The 17,687-nt window shown below is 41.3% G+C and overlaps 1 protein-coding gene across 3 annotated transcripts in view; it reads right to left on the bottom strand.

Annotated features, from left to right (window-relative positions):
- Nucleotides 1–3,322: 3,322 nt before the first annotated feature.
- Nucleotides 3,323–17,687, bottom strand: part of GALNTL6 (polypeptide N-acetylgalactosaminyltransferase like 6) — a 463,438-nt gene continuing 449,073 nt past the window's right edge. For all 3 annotated transcript variants that reach the window (XM_065665243.1, XM_065665244.1, XM_065665245.1), the window contains 3 exons: nt 15,828–15,944; nt 9,736–9,885; nt 3,323–3,822 (listed from right to left, as the gene is read on the bottom strand). In XM_065665243.1, the coding sequence (XP_065521315.1) occupies nt 3,655–3,822; nt 9,736–9,885; nt 15,828–15,944 (435 nt within the window). In that variant the 3' untranslated portion in view covers nt 3,323–3,654. The remainder of the gene's footprint in view (nt 3,823–9,735; nt 9,886–15,827; nt 15,945–17,687) is intronic.

The following is a 17,687-nucleotide window of genomic DNA, read 5'->3' as shown; positions in this document are numbered from 1 at the left end:
AGACCTTCAGGCATGTTGATTAAAGCACTTTCTCACCATAGAATAATTACCCCCAAAAATCTGAAACAAGTAATCAGTTGGGGCAGATCAGTATAGCTCAACTGAAATAATGAGCCCACATCAGTTCATGCTACCTGTGCACTAAATTCAACATACATTCAGAACTACCCAGGTATTTAAAAGAAGAAGTTCTGTGAAGAAACTTCACAGTCTTTTGAGGAGATACATATTAAATCTAAATGCTCCTGATGAAATATGTAAGGAAGATATATCTGCCCATCCTATCAAGTTGTTCAGCTCTTTGCTGAGTAGAAAAGATATGGTTGTAGGAAGACTTAAATTCTGAATGTTAAATTAGTCATGAAATACTGTTATCAGTTGAAAGCTTTGGAGAACACCCACGACAGAATTTAATTGAGATTTAATTTTAAATGATCATTTATTATTAATAAAACTTCCTGCTGAAGGAGTCCTGTGCTTAGCAAGTCATAACCATTTTGTGAATCCATCATCCCAAATGTTATAGGAGCACAAGTCTGAAGAACTCTGTCCCTAGGGCTACCTTCTACCCATAGTAGGAGGATTACAGCTGTCTCTGGTGAAGCTGCATGTTAGGTTTTTTTGTCTCAGTTTTTAACAAAGAGTAATTTGCTCAAGCTGAAAACAGCAAGGTAACTGTCTTCTCTAGAAGTCTAACTGTCCCCCAGCATTTTTTCATGTGCACTTCTGGTTAAACTAAACATTTGAAAGATCAACCCATGAAATGAAAACAAACTTCTCCACCTAATTCTTTCCACTGGTCACATATACGTATGTATATATATACACACACATGTATGTATGTGTGTGTTTCTATGCTTCACTCACTGTGACAAGTTCTCATTCAATTTTCCTCAAGATATAGACCTTCATTTAACCTTTATACCTCCAGATTGATCAACAGTTGGTCACTGTTGATCCACAACAAACTCCAATATATTTTTATTATATTTTTATATAGTTTTTCTTATATAAAACCTGAAAACATACATATGTGGATAATATTTCCTTCTCTCCTCCCCAAACATCTCAGTATCTGTTATGTGGATTGTTTTCTGACATGGACTGCTAGAGCTTACGATTAGTGTCCAGCTATGAGTAAGGGAAAGGTTTCTTTTGGCAGTGCGAAGCGCTGTGCAATATTACTCAGCAAGGGTTGTAAAAGACATAGAATTTCTTTGCCCCAACAAAAGTCTAGTTCCCATTAGACGTTTCAAAATCAAACTACTGAAATGCAGTCAGACACTGAATGATACAACCCTACCAACCTGTGTTGGTAAGCTGCTTAGCTGGTTTAGCAACTCTCCTTTGCCCCTCTGTTTTGGGGATACAGTGTTGCTTCTGGGACCTTGACAGTCTGGGGCCAGTTACAGTCAATAGTTTGAGGGCTGCATTTACTTCCTAGGCAGCCACTTTCTTCCTTTTCCAAATCCTCTTTCCTCATGTTCAGGCAGCAAATAAATGATGCTGCAAATGCTGCACCAGGGAAGGCTGATGGTCTGCAGTGCCTAGTCTGGTTCTGTGTACGGATAGCCAAACAAACCTGAAGTATCCTCATAGAGTAGCCTTACTGCTTCCATTCCTGAGTTCACCATATCTTCAAATTAAATTTAAACAATACCTAAACAAGCTCACTTATTTTAAAATCATAAAATGAGAAGTCTAACTCTATAGATACATTTCTTTCAGATTATTTGAAAGACCTCTTCACTAACTTGCAGCAAGTGCTCAGTGTATGGATACATTTCACAACTGTCCAACAGCATGCATCCTGAATACTGTTGGATCTCATTCTCTTCCTAAAAAGTTCTTACAACCTACAAGTTTGGGTCTCAACCCACAACTACAAGGAGCTGCCATAAAATATCACATAGCTATTGGTACTAGAACCATCCTCTGGATGCAATCAATGCTCTTTGTGCATAAACACAGCTTAAGGAGCAATAAAAAAACCAGTCACCTTACTCCCTCAAAACAGGATAGACAGCACATCAGTATTCTGGTTAGTCAGCCACCTCTCCAGCAATCAGAATAAGCAACTTAATAACATACGATATTTTTGGAACTTGAAAGTACTGTTACAGCACAGAGGATGTGATCTATCTGCATTTATGGTGCTTTCATCTGTAAATTCATCTTTCAAGTAAAAGCCGACCACATACCTACTTGATATAAATTTATACTTTCTCTTACCTTGAAAAATCCCAGACCTATCAGTCAGTATCCACATATCAGGATTAACTGATTTCTGCTGAGAAGAACCATAGGCCCCCAAACAAGTTTTAGAGGCCTCTCATGCCAACAGCTTGGTGGGCCTGAGGGACACCCCCAGGCCATAACGATCGTCAGTATAAAGAAGCCTGTCTTACCCTGAATTGTGCCTGTGCCTGAAGTACCAAAATACTGCATTTGACTTGTTTGCACTTGTTTCCTCCATCATGAGACCTACAATAGCATTCATTTGCTAACTCTGGAAAGTTCATGTGATTTCACAAAAACTTCAAAAACACCCAAATAGATCCATGCCAATTTTTCTCTCCACTCCCATCTGTCAAGAGCACTACATCTCTGCAAGATCTTTAAAGCTGTGCTGCAGGGAGTCAACACGCTTTTTAGGTGATGGCAGTGTACCAATGTTAATTTGACTAACCTAGTTCTGCATGCAGTATGCAATTATTTCCTACTTTCCTGATTTTCACCCCCACCCCCGCTATTTTCAATTTAATTTATAGTTTGGTAAAGATTCTACCTTTAGAAAAGATAGCTAGTCCACAAGCCTTCCATCATGCTGCAGCTGCTGCTGTTACATTTGTCACTAAGAAAAAATCTCACCTTGTGTGTGACAATGCAATTTGAATCACAATCGCTAAATATATCATGTGTAGAAATTTGATTGCTTTACCTTTTGTCCTGAAGGGGGGAAATGTGAGGGCAAAACCTTACGGTTTATTTCATGCTTCACTACAATGTAATCCTAGACCCTAAGATTTCTAACGTTCCTATTCTGGTAATGAATGGACTGTAAAAGGGAGGTATTTAAAATTAATTGCAGCAGTTCTGAAGGTTAAACCTGCTTAACCCAACCTTTTATTAAGAGAATGTCAACAGAGCATATATCTTGTCTAGAGACTGCTGGGACATCATTATTCTTCTACCAGCATGTTTAATTCTAAAACCTGGTATTTCTTCAGGTTCCTGTAGCCATCATGCACATGATATACCCATCCCAAATTATAGCATCTGTTCTGAGCTACTCACTACAGCAGGATTTGACCTGAGAAACTCGAGTTTTGTTTTACTTTATTAACTTGGAGTACTTTTAAACAGTTTTTAAACAAAGTTTTTCCCTCGACCAGCAAGGGAATTTTCAGCCTGAAGTTCTCAGCAGCATCCGGTGAGGCTCTTGGCCAAGTTCTCCAGATACTGTACATCCACAAGGACAGCCTTGCTGTGGCATTTTCTTAATCCTCAGAACAGATTTCCTGGATCTAGGAAATTTAATTCCTGACTCCTTTGACCCAGATGCTGGCGAAAGTGTAGTCTGCAGTCTGTACGGAATTGGGTGTGTTCATTGTTTCTCTTTTTTTTAAGTTTCTTTTTTTTTTTTTTTTTCCCCTAGGAACTGGCCTTGCTGTTAAATTTTTCTAAAACAGTCTTATTAATATGTTCAAAAATCCACTGCTGAGTTTCAGATAAAGGATCACATCTGTTCATGAAAATCTTCTTCTCGGCTGGGTTGCAATCTATGCAGCTGCTGCTTACCGGATGGAACAAAGTTTTGTCCTACAGGAACGAAAAAAGAAATTAGAATTAAGTAGCAAATGCCAAGTCATTGGAAGTGTTCTCATTTTACAGAACATGGGTTAACACAGCCCTATCTGAAATGATTCTGCGGTTTCTGTACACTAAACTTGTGCAATAACCACAGCTATTCTTAGGAAGCTGTAGAGAATGGAGTGGTTTCTTTTTTCCCTTGGGTTATTATCCTTCATGAAATGGAAGACTCAAGAAAGAACGAGGAGACATCTTCTTGTTAACTAACAACCACATAATATAATAAAAAACCAGAATGTCTTTTAATAATCTTTGCATATCATGTACTTGCCTGGCGCCTATTTAAATGTCTGAACCTGAGAAGTGGTGGGTTGCTTTCAAGTTTTTCTTTTTGTTTGGATTTGTTTCTGCCAGTTTCTCTGGGTAGGAGGATCTGTAGCAATCTCTCTGGAAAATGGATGCTCTTCAACTTGATGAAAGTCTTAAAAATGAATTATTAACTGAAGTGGTAAGATGGACAGATGGACACAAGACTGATGGTCTCAGTTCTCACCCCCTGAAATGCAGACTGCCCATGGCCTTGATAAGACCTGCCACTGAAATACGCTCGCTCCTAATAAGAAGGGAATCCTAACACTGTTTTAGCTCCCTAGGGAGACTTTTGGAGGATAAGCATGGATTAAGTTGCTTTAAAAAGGATATTTATATTATTATCTTTATTAATTTTGCTTTATTAATTTTGCTTCATAAACTTAGCAAATAACAAGTAACCTGACTGTGAATATTTGGTAAAGCATAAATTACCCAGACAAGCAACTGGTATATGTGGGTTGGGTAGTTTTAACGTACTTAGTTCATGTAGGCAAGTGTTTGAGAGTGACAGATGTGGGAGTGATTAGACGGCTTGAAAGTTTCCAGGGACTATACCTTTACTGTATCTGTTGAAATAAATTTGAGATCACTTTCGGTAAACCACATCCAGGCTTTTCGCCTTTGTGCCAAACATGCCCTGCCAGTATTTTAATACTAATCCAGGATGTGCCTGCTTGCCCAGTTTGTGAGAGGGGGAGTGAAAAAAAAAACCCTGTCAAATTGCAATTGATTAAAAACTCACCCAAGTGCTCTGAATGCTGAGCAACAATCATAATCATACAGAAGCTTCTCTTTACCTAAAAATACCCTACATTCAACAAAGAAGTCTGAAGACAAAAATAAAAAGGTTTTGGGTTTTTTTTGTTTTTGTTTTTTTTTTTGGGGGGGGGAGGGGTTCTTTGTTTAGGAGAGCTGAAATGGATTTTGTGGGTTGCAAAACACTGGTAATGCACAATGTCTTTCTTTGGTATTAGCATGCAACTAAGAGAGGTCAAAAGCATCTTGTGCTATGTCTGAGGGTGCTGCTGTTACATCTGACTTTTGCAAACCCTGGTTTTCACCTCCACCATCTGCCCTTCACCCCAAACAGTGGGTAAACACACACAAGGCTGTAATTCAGAGGGATGACATCAAAGCTGACAGGACTCAACCAAATGGGTGGAGTCCTTTCCATCATGCTCCATTTTGTCCTAGGAGGGGAGCAGATAGGATACTACAGCTTGCAAGAAGGGGCTACCTGTGCCATGTGCAAATGGCAGTCATGTCCCTACTAGGAGGCAGGCCCGCAAGGTCTCCCAAGAATCCTATGGGGTGGTGAGGCACCTGTTTTCATCTTGTCAGCTCCTCCTGTCCTGGCACTGCCCAAAATCAGAACACACTGTCTGTGCCACCGCCACCAGGCCTGCTGTGTGGCCTTGGAGGAAGGTGGCATCTGCTTTTCCTTGCCTTATAGCTGGGCATGAAGGTCAGCCAAGCTATTAGGAAGCCAAGGTTGGAACAGTAGAAGCTTTAATAGGACAGCTGGTACAGGAAGAAAGGAAGCAGCTTCAGCACAGAAGAAGCGTGCTATGAAAAACACTCCAGCCTTCTGAAGGGACCTAGGGCTCTTCTCACAGAAATGTCCAGGGGATGCATCTTTTGAGTGAAGCATTGCTGGCGCTTTCTTTCAGACAGTCTGGTTACTCTGAGAGAAGAGTGTCTTTTAAGAGCATGGACACGGTTACCACTCTGCAAAAACTTCTGGCAAAGTTCTATTAATTTATTATCTCAAGTTTACGCTGACCTAAGGTCAAAGCCTGCTGCTCTCACAGATTTCAATGGGGACAGACTCAGGACTTTAAGGCGTAACAGTTGCATGCATGCCAGAAAGGAGTTTCTGAGAGAAATATATAAATTTTTCTTTACACTAATATAAAAAAACCCACAAGAACTCTTGTGGAGACACTTCTAAAATCTGAAAACAGCAGAGTGATTTTTTTTCCCTTCTGCATGAAGGCAGGCTTAAGATTATTTGCAAGAGGAGAAACTTCTCCGTAAGATAATGGGCCTTGACAGTTCAGGGGATTGGTAATGAGGCACAGAGTCTTTCATTTCTTCTAGGTCACTGCTATAACGATGGCCAAGGTCAATAGCGACTGGAAGTCATTATCAGCTGGTGGCTGCAGTAGTTTATCTGAAATTAGTTGGTAGCCCCAGCACAGTTTCAGTAGGACACATGTCTACATGATAAAAGCCACTATCACAATGACATGTCTTTGGTTGTCTAAGGAAATAATCTATGCACCTACTGCGTGAACAGTGAACTTACTCTTACAGTTTGTCCCTGAAGCTGTCAGGAGAGTATGAGCAAACCATGCTGTTCTTTCTGGGCACAGCTTTTGATGTTGTCAGTATAGCGTCTATCATAACCACTGGGCTCAGGGTAGAATCACCGTATAATGAAATTGATTTCACACAATTGTTTCTTTTTAAAGACATACTAAATCAGCCCTCTCTTGGATACTTGCACTCTGCAAACAGCACTAATGGGCCTAAGGCACATAAATTGAATCATACTTTATCACAATCATTGTATTACCTGTCAATCCAGAATGGTGGTACATTGAAAGCCAGAGCCATATCCCTTCACCGGGAGGAATGGGAATTTGTAAGCACTGTTGAACTTTGGCTCTGACATGCTTAGGAACCTCAAATAGAGTCAAAGAAACGGCTTTAGCTTGGAAAGCCACTGCTCTCCCACACCTCTAATAATTTCAGGTTCTTTACATTTCTCTAATTTCTCACATTGCTCCTGTCATTGATGGGAGCACCATTATGGTGTCATTATTTATTTTTTTTTTTTGCCAGTATTAAACTCACTTTCTTGTATTTCCAACCCTCAGTCATGTTTACAGTACTACCTGGATTTATTTTACTCCATTGCTTCTTACAGGGTTTTCTTAAGGGTATACTTGTCTGTAGACCAATACTTTGGATTGGTCCTAAAAGAATTGATTACTTAATATCACAGGCTTACTAAACTTTCAAATAGTGTCTCAGATGTACTTCAAGCAGTATGGGAGTAAGAACAGTTTTCTGACGTCTATTAGTGGTGGTTTTGGTTTCATTCATCTGTAAAGAACGCAGTTTGCACACTCTGAGGCTGCACTGCAATAAAAAACAAAGTGCAGGTAATGGGAATAAGCTGGATGGGTTTTTTTTTCAGAAGAGTACTCCTTACCCAAAGTAAAATATTAATGTATTCTACTTGCCAATAAAATATTTAATCTGTTTTTATTTGTCAGTATCCAAATACAGGTTGCTAGGGTTTCTATGCTGTAGGAATATGGAATCTTAAAACAGTGCCTGGCTTCAAATAGCACTTTGTAATCATTTCACAGCCCTAACTTCTTCTTACCAAAGGCTCAAGGATGCAAATGATTATGAGAAGAGACTCATTCTTAAAAGAATGGAAACCTCCTATCTTCTGGTTTTGTAGGAACAGTATGACATCATAAGGTAAGAAACACTTCCTATTAAGCAGCTTATGAAATAGTGGACAAACAAGGTAATTTTTCCTAAAAACTGTTTCCAGGATGGATACGTGACCGTTAGGAAGTTACAGTGTCTGTAAGTGGTGCAGAGAACAGAGCAGAGTTGTTGACTTGCTTTCTGGTTTTTAAAAGGAGGCACTTCTTGCTTAACCAGACTACTACTCATATTTACTTAGGGTATAATTTTAGTTGCATACCATCCTCCAGATAAGTATCTAGTACAGATGCAGTTAAACCAATATAACATCCATTTATTTTCTTTTTTTTTGGGGGGGAGATGCCACTGTAAATTCTGTTGCCAAGATGCTTTCAAAATCAGGTAAGGATTATATCACCAGGATTTTGGAGATATAGCTGTACCACCAAAAACCTCTAGGGTAAATCTGCTCTGTACCTGAGGAAATAGACTAACTGAAACAATAAAAAACACTTCCTGTGTAGCCAAACTAAAACTAAGCCTAAAGAAAACCATGAATACATAATTCTATTATTCCAATGTCATTTCTTTATTTGAAGGTTTATGTAAACTAATCAGCTTGCTGTCAGGTTGGTATTACAGTTAAGACTGTGTCAGTACTTCCATCATAACAAAGTTCTGTGGTGTTTCTTGTTGAGATGGAAATGCTTGCCTTGCATTGAGAATTTTTATATCAGCCTTGTCAGCCTTCTGGAAATTAAAAATGAAGCTGTGAAGAGAATTTAATAGAACTCACAGTGTATCTTTTTCAGAAGTCATTTTTGTTTTAGTTATTTGCTGTATTATGTCCTCATCAAAGGAGATGAGCCTTAGAGAGGGCAGCTTCAGACCTGAATTTTGTCTTGTGAACTGGCTACATTAAGCACCAATGAAGTGCTAAAGGTATGAAAGCTTCTTCCTTGCAGCTTGGGTAGGTAAAAAGATAAATCAGAAGGGTTCTGAAGCAAGAAGTTATTATTATGTCATTATAAAGCCAGATATGCATCAATACAGCCACAATGATTTATATCCTTTAAATATCTGGCCCATACATTCTGACTTTATTAGAAATAATACTTCAGTTTCAAAGGGATTATGGTTCTGGAAAATCTTGTGGTGGAGCTCCAATTTCAATATAGGTTGTGTAAAAAGGCACAGGATGATAAGTAGGCACTCAGAAAAAGGGTGAGGGCAAACCTATTTTTAATGGTTCCAAATTGGTTTTCTATTATATATAATTTCAAACTAGAAAGCAGTATTGAGGTTTATCTGACAAAGACCAATTCCTGGCACTTTGGTTTCAGTTTAAACAAGGTGGTGGACAAGGCACAGTGGTCAAAGAAAAGTGAAAGATGTGTAACAGGAATCTTCAGCACTTCAAAGAAAGGCATGTCTTTATCCTACAACTTGCTGATTAATCTTGTAAAAAACCTTAACAACAACTTGGTAGCATTACCAAGACTTTACCCTAAATGAGGCTCTGACAGTTTCCAGCTTGACCTTTTGTTTCCAGTGATTTATAAAAATAGGCTGAAACTCAGCAGATCAAAGCAGTGTCTAAGCTGCTTATCTTTATAAACTCTGGCTTTCTTTGGGCATACAGCAGTGCTTTTTATGTTGGGTGTATTTTTTTTTTTTAACGAGAGATTTTTAAAATCTTTAAAATATAGATCTTAATGATCTTCAAAATCTTTTAAGATCTTAAAATGCAAGATTGTAATACTTAACTCATGAGCAGCATTTCTTGCTGCTGTTACATTCAATGACAACATTTGAAGCAGCACCCCTGTTAAAATATCACAAGCATCTTGAAATGTCAGAATGGCAAAACACCTTTCAGGGAACCGATCCAACACAGATACCCTCCGAGCTGGATCAGATTAATTTCCACTTAAATTTGACCTAAACAGCAGAATGCTTAAAAGAAATATACCTGAGAGAGATTACCACAAAATTAAATTAGAATAAGATGGGGTGAATTTTAAAACAGAAGCTCTCTGGCAGAAAAATACAAGTCTGTGTTAAACTGAATATAGGCTCAAGACAGTCTGAACCTCTGACCTTCCTATAGCTCCAGTGCTGGTTTCCCTTCATCCCGTGACAGTCATACAGTGTGACAGGGCTACTGTGCGAAATGGCGTCGAAGCAGAACTTCCTGGTGTGAAGGGGCTCTCCAGGGCGGATGTCTTCTCTCCAACCAAAAGTGAAGAGCTAGAAAAACAATCAGGCAATATAATGCTATATTACTAGTGAAAAACGTTTAAAACCACAAACAAAGCTTGATCCTTCCTGTGTACGATTCAGTGATGCCAAATGCCTTAACTGAAGTGCATCAGTGCCAGCGTGGAATATACCCCAGGAAGGTACAATCCCTACAGCAAGGAATTAAAAAATCTCTGGTGACACAGTACAGTGCAGGTGAGAGCGGATATGCTGTATTAAAGCCTTTAGTTACCCCAGTTAAAGCATCACTGGTCTGCAGTAGAACTACAGCTACTTAGGACTCAGAAAGTCTCTCCTAGTGATGCTCCTCTAGCTCTTCGGGTCTGAAGCAGCTACCTAGAGAGACCTTCCCATCACAGCATCGTTCCCATGTTTAATGAACAGTTTCCTTCTGTTTATATGGGAAACTGTTAGCATACCCTCTCTCAACTGTCTTCCCTAAACAACACATGTTAAATGAATTTCATCTTCCTACTGCGAGACTTGCGACCTACAGGCAGCTTGTTAAAGACCTTTCTCTTACTGCCTGAGAGGAATCATGGAGGGTCACAGTTAACAGAGGCATCTTTCTCAATTAGATACCAGCTGTCTGAAATAATGCTTTGACACTGCAGTCTTTCAATCATCAGATGAAGGTGACAGGTCTGACAGCACCAGATTTAAAGATGCAGAGTGCATTTTCCTCTCCCATGGACTAATCCTTGCAGAAAACGGGTTGCAGGTTGTAAATTACTACCTAGAAGCTCTGCTGAGAGCTGTGAGGTTTTATTCTCTCCCTTTCCCCCCTCCTTTTTTTTCCTTTTTGATGTCAGTGCTATTCTTAGTCTTTCTGCATGACTTTTGATTTTCCATAGTATAAACTGAAACATAACATTGATAAAGTGAAGCTCTTTCTAAATGAGCTGTGAAGGTTCATGCGGAACTGCATGCAGGCTCATTAGCCGGAGAGGCAGCTCCTGATACTGTGCTCACATTGCCTCCAGCACCGCACCTACCCCATCTCAGGATCTTTTCAGCCCTTACCTAGCACCCTGCTCCTTGCAATCTGTACATTCCCATGTAGAATCAGTATCTACAAATCACACTCAGTGTAGTGTGAGTCTGACTCTGAATACTTCTGCTGTGGTTCCCAAGTTTTAAACCTTTCATTGTGATAGCTATCTTCTTTCTGTGTTCCTTCTAAAAGATACAGCTTTGAAACAAGCTGCATCCTTCAATGCTGTACCATCCTCCAAATGCCTCATTTGAGAGGCATTACTGTTTGCCTTGGCCTGCAAGCACAAAATACAAGCATATATCTGAATATTTGCCTTTTTAATTGTGTGTCTTATTGTAAGCTCTTGCTCCCTCTGTTTACTGCTGTTGCTCCCTATTTACTTCAGCATTACAGGTTTTCTAGACAGCATTTTCTTTATCTACACCTGTGTCCTGCTTCTTTATTCTTTCTCCAAGAGTTCATTTTACATTTATCTGAAGCAAAATGCAATGGACAGTGGACTTTAACTTCATTTTCAAAGCAATCTCTGCTTTTTAAAAGGTTAAGTCTTTTTCTGCGTTTCTTCATGTTTCCTGGAACCAGCGTCATGGATGCCCTACAAACATAAGATCATTTCACAAGCAAAGACAGAAGATTTGGTACAGAAAAAAGCTACACTGCTGTTTCTGTAGAAAAAGAGAAACCCGGGATAATTTTCCCTTAAGGAAAAAGCAACAAAAGACATTTCTTTCTCTTACTTTGTACCTTTCTACAGCCAAGTAATAAACCTGGAGTTCAAAACGATGAATAACAAATACCTAGAGGAACTCTGTGGAACAGTGGTTTTGCAGTATTCTCACTCCCATCACTACTACAAGACAGGGATCCTCTTGCAGGACATTCCTCATCTTTCCCAGTGGGTGGCTCTCCTAATTTCTCATTCTGTGCATGACTGGTGAGCTGAGGGGCCAATTCCTTCTGCTCTTTGGACCTTGGCCCAGCAGTTACCATCCCACTGAATGCATCGCTACACCTGAAAGGCTCAAGCTAGCCCTTACATCAGGTCATACTGATTCAGGCTATCTCTTTCCAGTCCTGTGTGGTTTCTGAAGACTGCCAGGGCCGTGTCCTGTTTGAAAGTCAAGATGTGGTAACAGACAGGGGTTTTCTGATCCCTTTCACTGAAAACCAGGATCTGTGCAATAGTAGATCTCAATGTTTACACTAGCACAGATTCTTTGCCTCCTTCCTAGCCTCCTGTTTTGTAAAACAGTTTCATTTTAAGTCAAGAAGCACATCTTCTCCCTAGTGATACTATTATAAAATAAATTTTAGGACGAAGAGAAGAGAAAAACAATTGATCAGAAAAAGGTTATACTTCTCCATACACCTAATTAATGTTAAGATTTTGTAATTACAAACAAAATTTGAAGGTCTGCAGTCCTTCCAATCTCATAATTCTAAGCTATTCTCCATTTCACAGCCAATTTTCTTTAGTTAACACTAAAAGTGATAGAAATTCTCCACTGCCTAATGTGCCACAATGTTACATGTTATTAGCTGAAGTCCTGAGTTACACAATGCTCTGCTTTGCCACCGTCACTTTGGATTTTGTTGTTCCTTCAACCTAAGCTGTTAGGAGCCACCTGTGATTTTATGAGAAATGGATGAACCTTTTTGTACCCTTTCATTCATTCCTGTCTGCTTTTTGATTTGCAACAAGGCTGCACCTACATTTCCAGACACATTATTGACAAACAGCAGGCTGGTGATAACCTGCAACTTGCCAGGCTGCTGTTCACTGCTCCATGCTGCACCCAAGAAACCTTCTGTCCCAGCGGATGCTCATTCTCTTCCTCTGCCTTCTCCCACACCACAGAGCCCATAAAACAGCCCCATCATCTGCATTTGCATCCAAGCAACCACTCAGCCCTCATGCTTCAGCTTTTCATGCAGCCTAGCCTTGTCACACAGTATCTGGGGAAAACAGAGCTTTCCAGCGTCATGTATAATTGGCACAGGGCCTGAAGAATGATTGCCTGATACAGCCACTGGCTTGGGACTGTATATAGGACAAAGGCCCTTTTGATAATGTTAATGCTTCCCAGCCTGACAACATCGCTCAATTACCTGCTGCCTGGCTGGGGTCCGTCAGCTGGCATTGTGCTTTGACTATGGGTTAGACTTGAGTGGACAACATGTGCCCAGCACAGAGGAAATGCCACGTTTCAGAACTGCACCCTGACCTGAACTATACCTCCAGGCAGAGAAGAAAAACTCAGCAGGCTGCACAGCTGCTTGCTGGGATGTGCTGGAGATGATGCCTGTTCACCTCACTCCCTGGCCAGGCTGGGGCACTTGAGCAGGGAGAGTGATACCCGTCATTTTCCTTTGCTGCTGGTTATCAGTCCAGCAGAGACCCAGTTTTCCCTGAAGTTAGCTCTTGGGCAGACAGAATTGGAAGAACACCACACTGTGCTATCTTAGAGTCATAGATTAGTTAGGGTTGGAAAGGACCTTAAGATCATTTAGTTCCAAACCCTGCCATGGGCATGGACACCTAACACTAAACCATGTCACTCAAGGCTCTGTCCAGCCTATCCTCCTGCCCCTTTCCTTCCCTTTTGTGTTTTAGTTTTGGAGAAGTTTAGAGAAAGTGCAGTGATCTCTGTCAATTTATACCACAAGTTACAAAAGCAGCTCAGTGTCAATCCAAGCTATTTGCAATATGATAATAAAATGCTTGATATTTTCATTAATGCTGATAGTTTCTACTGGCATATGTGAAAACCACGTAGGCAACAAACTAAAAATACATAAGCAATAAGGAGCTTGCTCTGAGGGTCGGTCAGGTGTTCAGCCCTTGTTCCCAAGCACTCTTTAACAAAGTTCATCTTCACAGCTTACTATGTTGCAAGTAGAAGACCTCATCTCCTCAGGAGATGATTTATTAGACTGTGGTCCCACACACACTGCAGGTAATATTCAGCTTTTGGGACGGAACATGAATCAAGGAATTTCATCAAAATATACCAATCTAAACCACACTTCTATCAACTGTCACCAACCTAGGGCCAGATTTTAACACACAATGCCACAACAAACGAGTTGAAACAAAAGAAAACAGCTTGCTTTGAGGGTTCAATAGCTAAACAGCTGCATAATTAAGCTGCCTTTGGGTGTGTTTGCATTTGCTTACCTGGAGCTGCAATAGCCTCAGGAGCAGCATTCAGCAGTGCCCACCACCCAGTCCCTCATCTACAGCAGCCCCTGAGAAATCACCAAACTGAGCAGCAAATGGATCTTTCCCAACCCAGCCACACTGCTTAGGTGGGAGAAGTGGTGTACCCTGGCAGTATTTTCCCTGCTGTTCCACAGTAAGAAGGTACATGCTGCTCCCCCACCAACCTGGCAGAAACAACTCATGCTGTCCTGGAGCGCAGTTCAAGCATGGATGTGCTTGAGGCTAGCTCTGGTTCTATGATCTGAACTGGTCGATTGAACTCCTCTCACTTAACCCTACCTATTTTAATGAAGTTGCTTTTTCTCATTAGTATAGTATGAGACCTTTATATGGAGTCTGATCCCAAACCTTGCAACGCACTGGATTACACTTGAAACACGGATTTCTCCCTAATATCCTTCTCCCTTTGCACCCCTTGCCCTTTCTCTCAAGCATTTACTGTTTCAAAGGATACTTCAAGTCTCCCTTTGTTCTGCTTTCCTTGCTAAATTTTTCTTTTCTCACCTTTTCATCCAGTTTTCTTCCCTCCTTTCTCTCATGTCTGTCAGGACATGACTCCCTCCCTTCTGAGAAAGGTCTGGAGCTCTTCAGGTTTGCAGATTTTAAAGCCAGAAAGCACTGTGATGATCAAGTCTGGACCATCCAACTTCTTTCAATTAATTGCTTGAATTACTGGCTGTCTTTCATAAACAAACAGGATTATATTTATCTAGTCTTGGCATCCTATCACTGTGCTACATCTTTGGTAGCTATGTGAAGAAGTCTTCTTTCAGTAACTTTCTTTTTCCCATGTTGGCACTTCCCTAAGCTGCAATCATCCTTCAGCTTCTCCATTTCAGGCACTTGCATCTCTACCCCTGCATTTCTGAGTGTCCTCAGAGAAGGATTTCTTGACCTCAGCACTTCAAATACCCCTTAGAACCCCCCTCTCCTGAGCTTTTTAAGCTTTTACAAAGTGCCATGTGTGACTGCTAGGTCAATTTTTCTCCTAAGCACTGGGAATTTTTTCTAATCTGGGACCTCTCCTGTGAAAGGTATGCTCACTAAAATTGCTAATAAATGGTTAGGTTGTACTTTTCATCTGGATTCTTTTTGCTCAGGTTGGCCAGACCCATAGCCTTTGGGTCACGACCCCTTTCCTATGGCACTCACAATGAGTACAAATCAGAGCTCTTTTCCCCCGTTCTCCTGAGAGCTAATATATTTTTACCTAGATAAAAGCTTTTTTTTTTTGAATCTTTATCATTCCCTGTCTTTCTGAAATGCTTTTTTTCTAGCTTTTACCCATTCATCTTGCTTTTGTCTCATATTCATTTAAAATATAACCACTTACAGAACTTATTGAAATGAAAGCATAAAGGCAGTCTACCACTAGAGCTTTACAAGTCCAGGTACTATATTTAAAATACTTTCAGGTAACTGAACCAAAACCAACATGTTTTCATGACACAGTGGTGAGAATGGCGCACCAAAAAGCAGTTTGGGCATTTTGGAAATTAAGACTAATACCCAGACCAGGTGGCCGCTGGAGTTTCTGAGGTTATGATAAAGAGTAGTTTGTAAAAACCATAAAGATCAGCAATAATTCACAGATTATTTTGACACCCTGCATTCCTTTGCCTTAGGATAAGGAAAAGCCCTCAGAGAAATGTTTAGAAATTGGAGAAGCAAGAGTTTTACACTGCTTTTCTCCTTCTGCTGTTAAAATACCTGTTCGTGTGACCATGTTCGTTCTGAGCCATCCTTTACACAGATGTCCAGCCTCAGCTCAGTCCCTGTGGCTCCATGTTTACTGTCCACACAGAGGTTGGCTGCCACATTTCGTATCTGCAAAACCAAGCAGTAACATTTCACATCATTACATCAGGCTGCGGAATAGGGCTTCCAACATTGAGTCTACCTCTGAAGGATTTCAGACTGACCATTACATAAAACTGGTGGGAACCGTTTTTTGCAGAGTAGAGGACCATGTCCTTCATTGAACTATTTTTTTTGGGGGAGCAGGTTTAGAAGCAGCAAAGTTTCTGTTTGACAATTTACTCTACAGACAGACGGGAAAAGCCTCACGCTTGCAGGCCCTTGTTCTCATGGGGGATTTCAACCACCCTGACATCTGTTGGAACGATGGCACTGCACGGCACAAGCAATCCAGGAGGTTCCTCGATTGCGTGGAGGACAGCTTCCTTCTGCAAGTGATGGAGGAGCCGACAAGGAGAGGTGCCATGCTCGACCTTGTGCTCACCAACAGGGAAGGGCTTGTTGAGAATGTGGTACTCCAGGGCAGCCTTGGATGCAGCGATCATGAGATGGTCGAATTTGAGATCCCCAGGACAGTGAGAAGAGCGTGCTGCAAGCTCACTGCCCTGGGCTTCAAAAGAGCAGACTTTGGCCTCTTCAGGAGCCTGCTTAGTAAGGTTCCATGGGATATAGCCCTGGAGGGCAGGGGGGCCCAAGACTGTTGGTTGATATTCAAGGATCACCTGCTACAAGCTCAGGAGTGCTGCATCCCAACTAGAAGGAAGTGCAGCAGGAGGGCCAGGAGACCTCCCTGGATGGATAAGGAGCTGCTTAGGAAAATTCAAAGGAAAAAAGAGGCTTATAAAAAATGGAAGCTAGGACAGGCACCCTGGGTAGAGTACAGGGATGTTGTCCGGGAAGCTAGGGGCCAGGTTAGGAAGGCTAAGGCCCAGTTAGAATTAAACCTAGCCAGGGATGTTAAGGATAACAGGAAGGGATTCTACAGGTACGTAGCAAACAAAAAACAGACTAGGGACAAAATAGGCCCCCTGAGGAAGCTTTCGGGAGAACTGGCTACACAGGATTTGGAGAAGGCTGAGGTTCTGAATGGCTTCTTTGCCTCGGTCTTCACTGGCAAAGGCTCTGACTGCACCACCCAGGTCTTAGAAGGTAGGCACAGGGACTGTGAGAATGAAGACCTTGGGCCCACTGTAGGAGAGGATCTGGTTTGAGACCATCTGAAGAACCTGAACGCACACAAGTCCGTGGGACCTGATGCAATCCATCCGCGGGTCCTGAAGGAGATGGCAAATGAAGTTGCTAAGCCACTGGCCATCGTATTTGAAAAATCATGGCAGTCAGGTGAAGTTCCCGACGACTGGAAAAAGGGAAATCTAACCCCCATTTTCAAGAAGGGGAAAATGGAAGACCCGGGGAATTACAGACCAGTCAGTCTCACCTCTGTGCCTGGTAAAGTCTTGGAGCACATTCGCCTGGACAGCATGCTAAGGCACATGAAATAACAACAAGGTGCCTGGTGACAGCCAGCATGGCTTCAGTAAGGGGAAATCCTGCCTGACCAATTTGGTGGCCTTCTATGATGGGGCTACGGAACTGATGAACAGGGGTAGAGAAAATGAACATGAGCCAGCAGTGTGCGCTCGCAGCCTAGAAAGCCAACCGTATCCTGGGCTGCATCAAAAGGAGCGTGACCAGCAGGTCGAAAGAGGTGATCCTGCCCCTCTACTCTGCTCTTGTGAGACCTCACCTGGAGTATTGTGTGCAGTTCTGATGTCCTCAACATAAAAAGGACATGGAACTGCTGGAACAAGT

This window comes from Lathamus discolor, chromosome 1 (assembly GCF_037157495.1).
Source record: "Lathamus discolor isolate bLatDis1 chromosome 1, bLatDis1.hap1, whole genome shotgun sequence".
In the NCBI taxonomy this organism is placed as follows: domain Eukaryota; kingdom Metazoa; phylum Chordata; class Aves; order Psittaciformes; family Psittacidae; genus Lathamus; species Lathamus discolor.
Note: the sequence above shows the minus strand (reverse complement) of the source record. Positions and strands in the feature narration are given on the sequence as shown.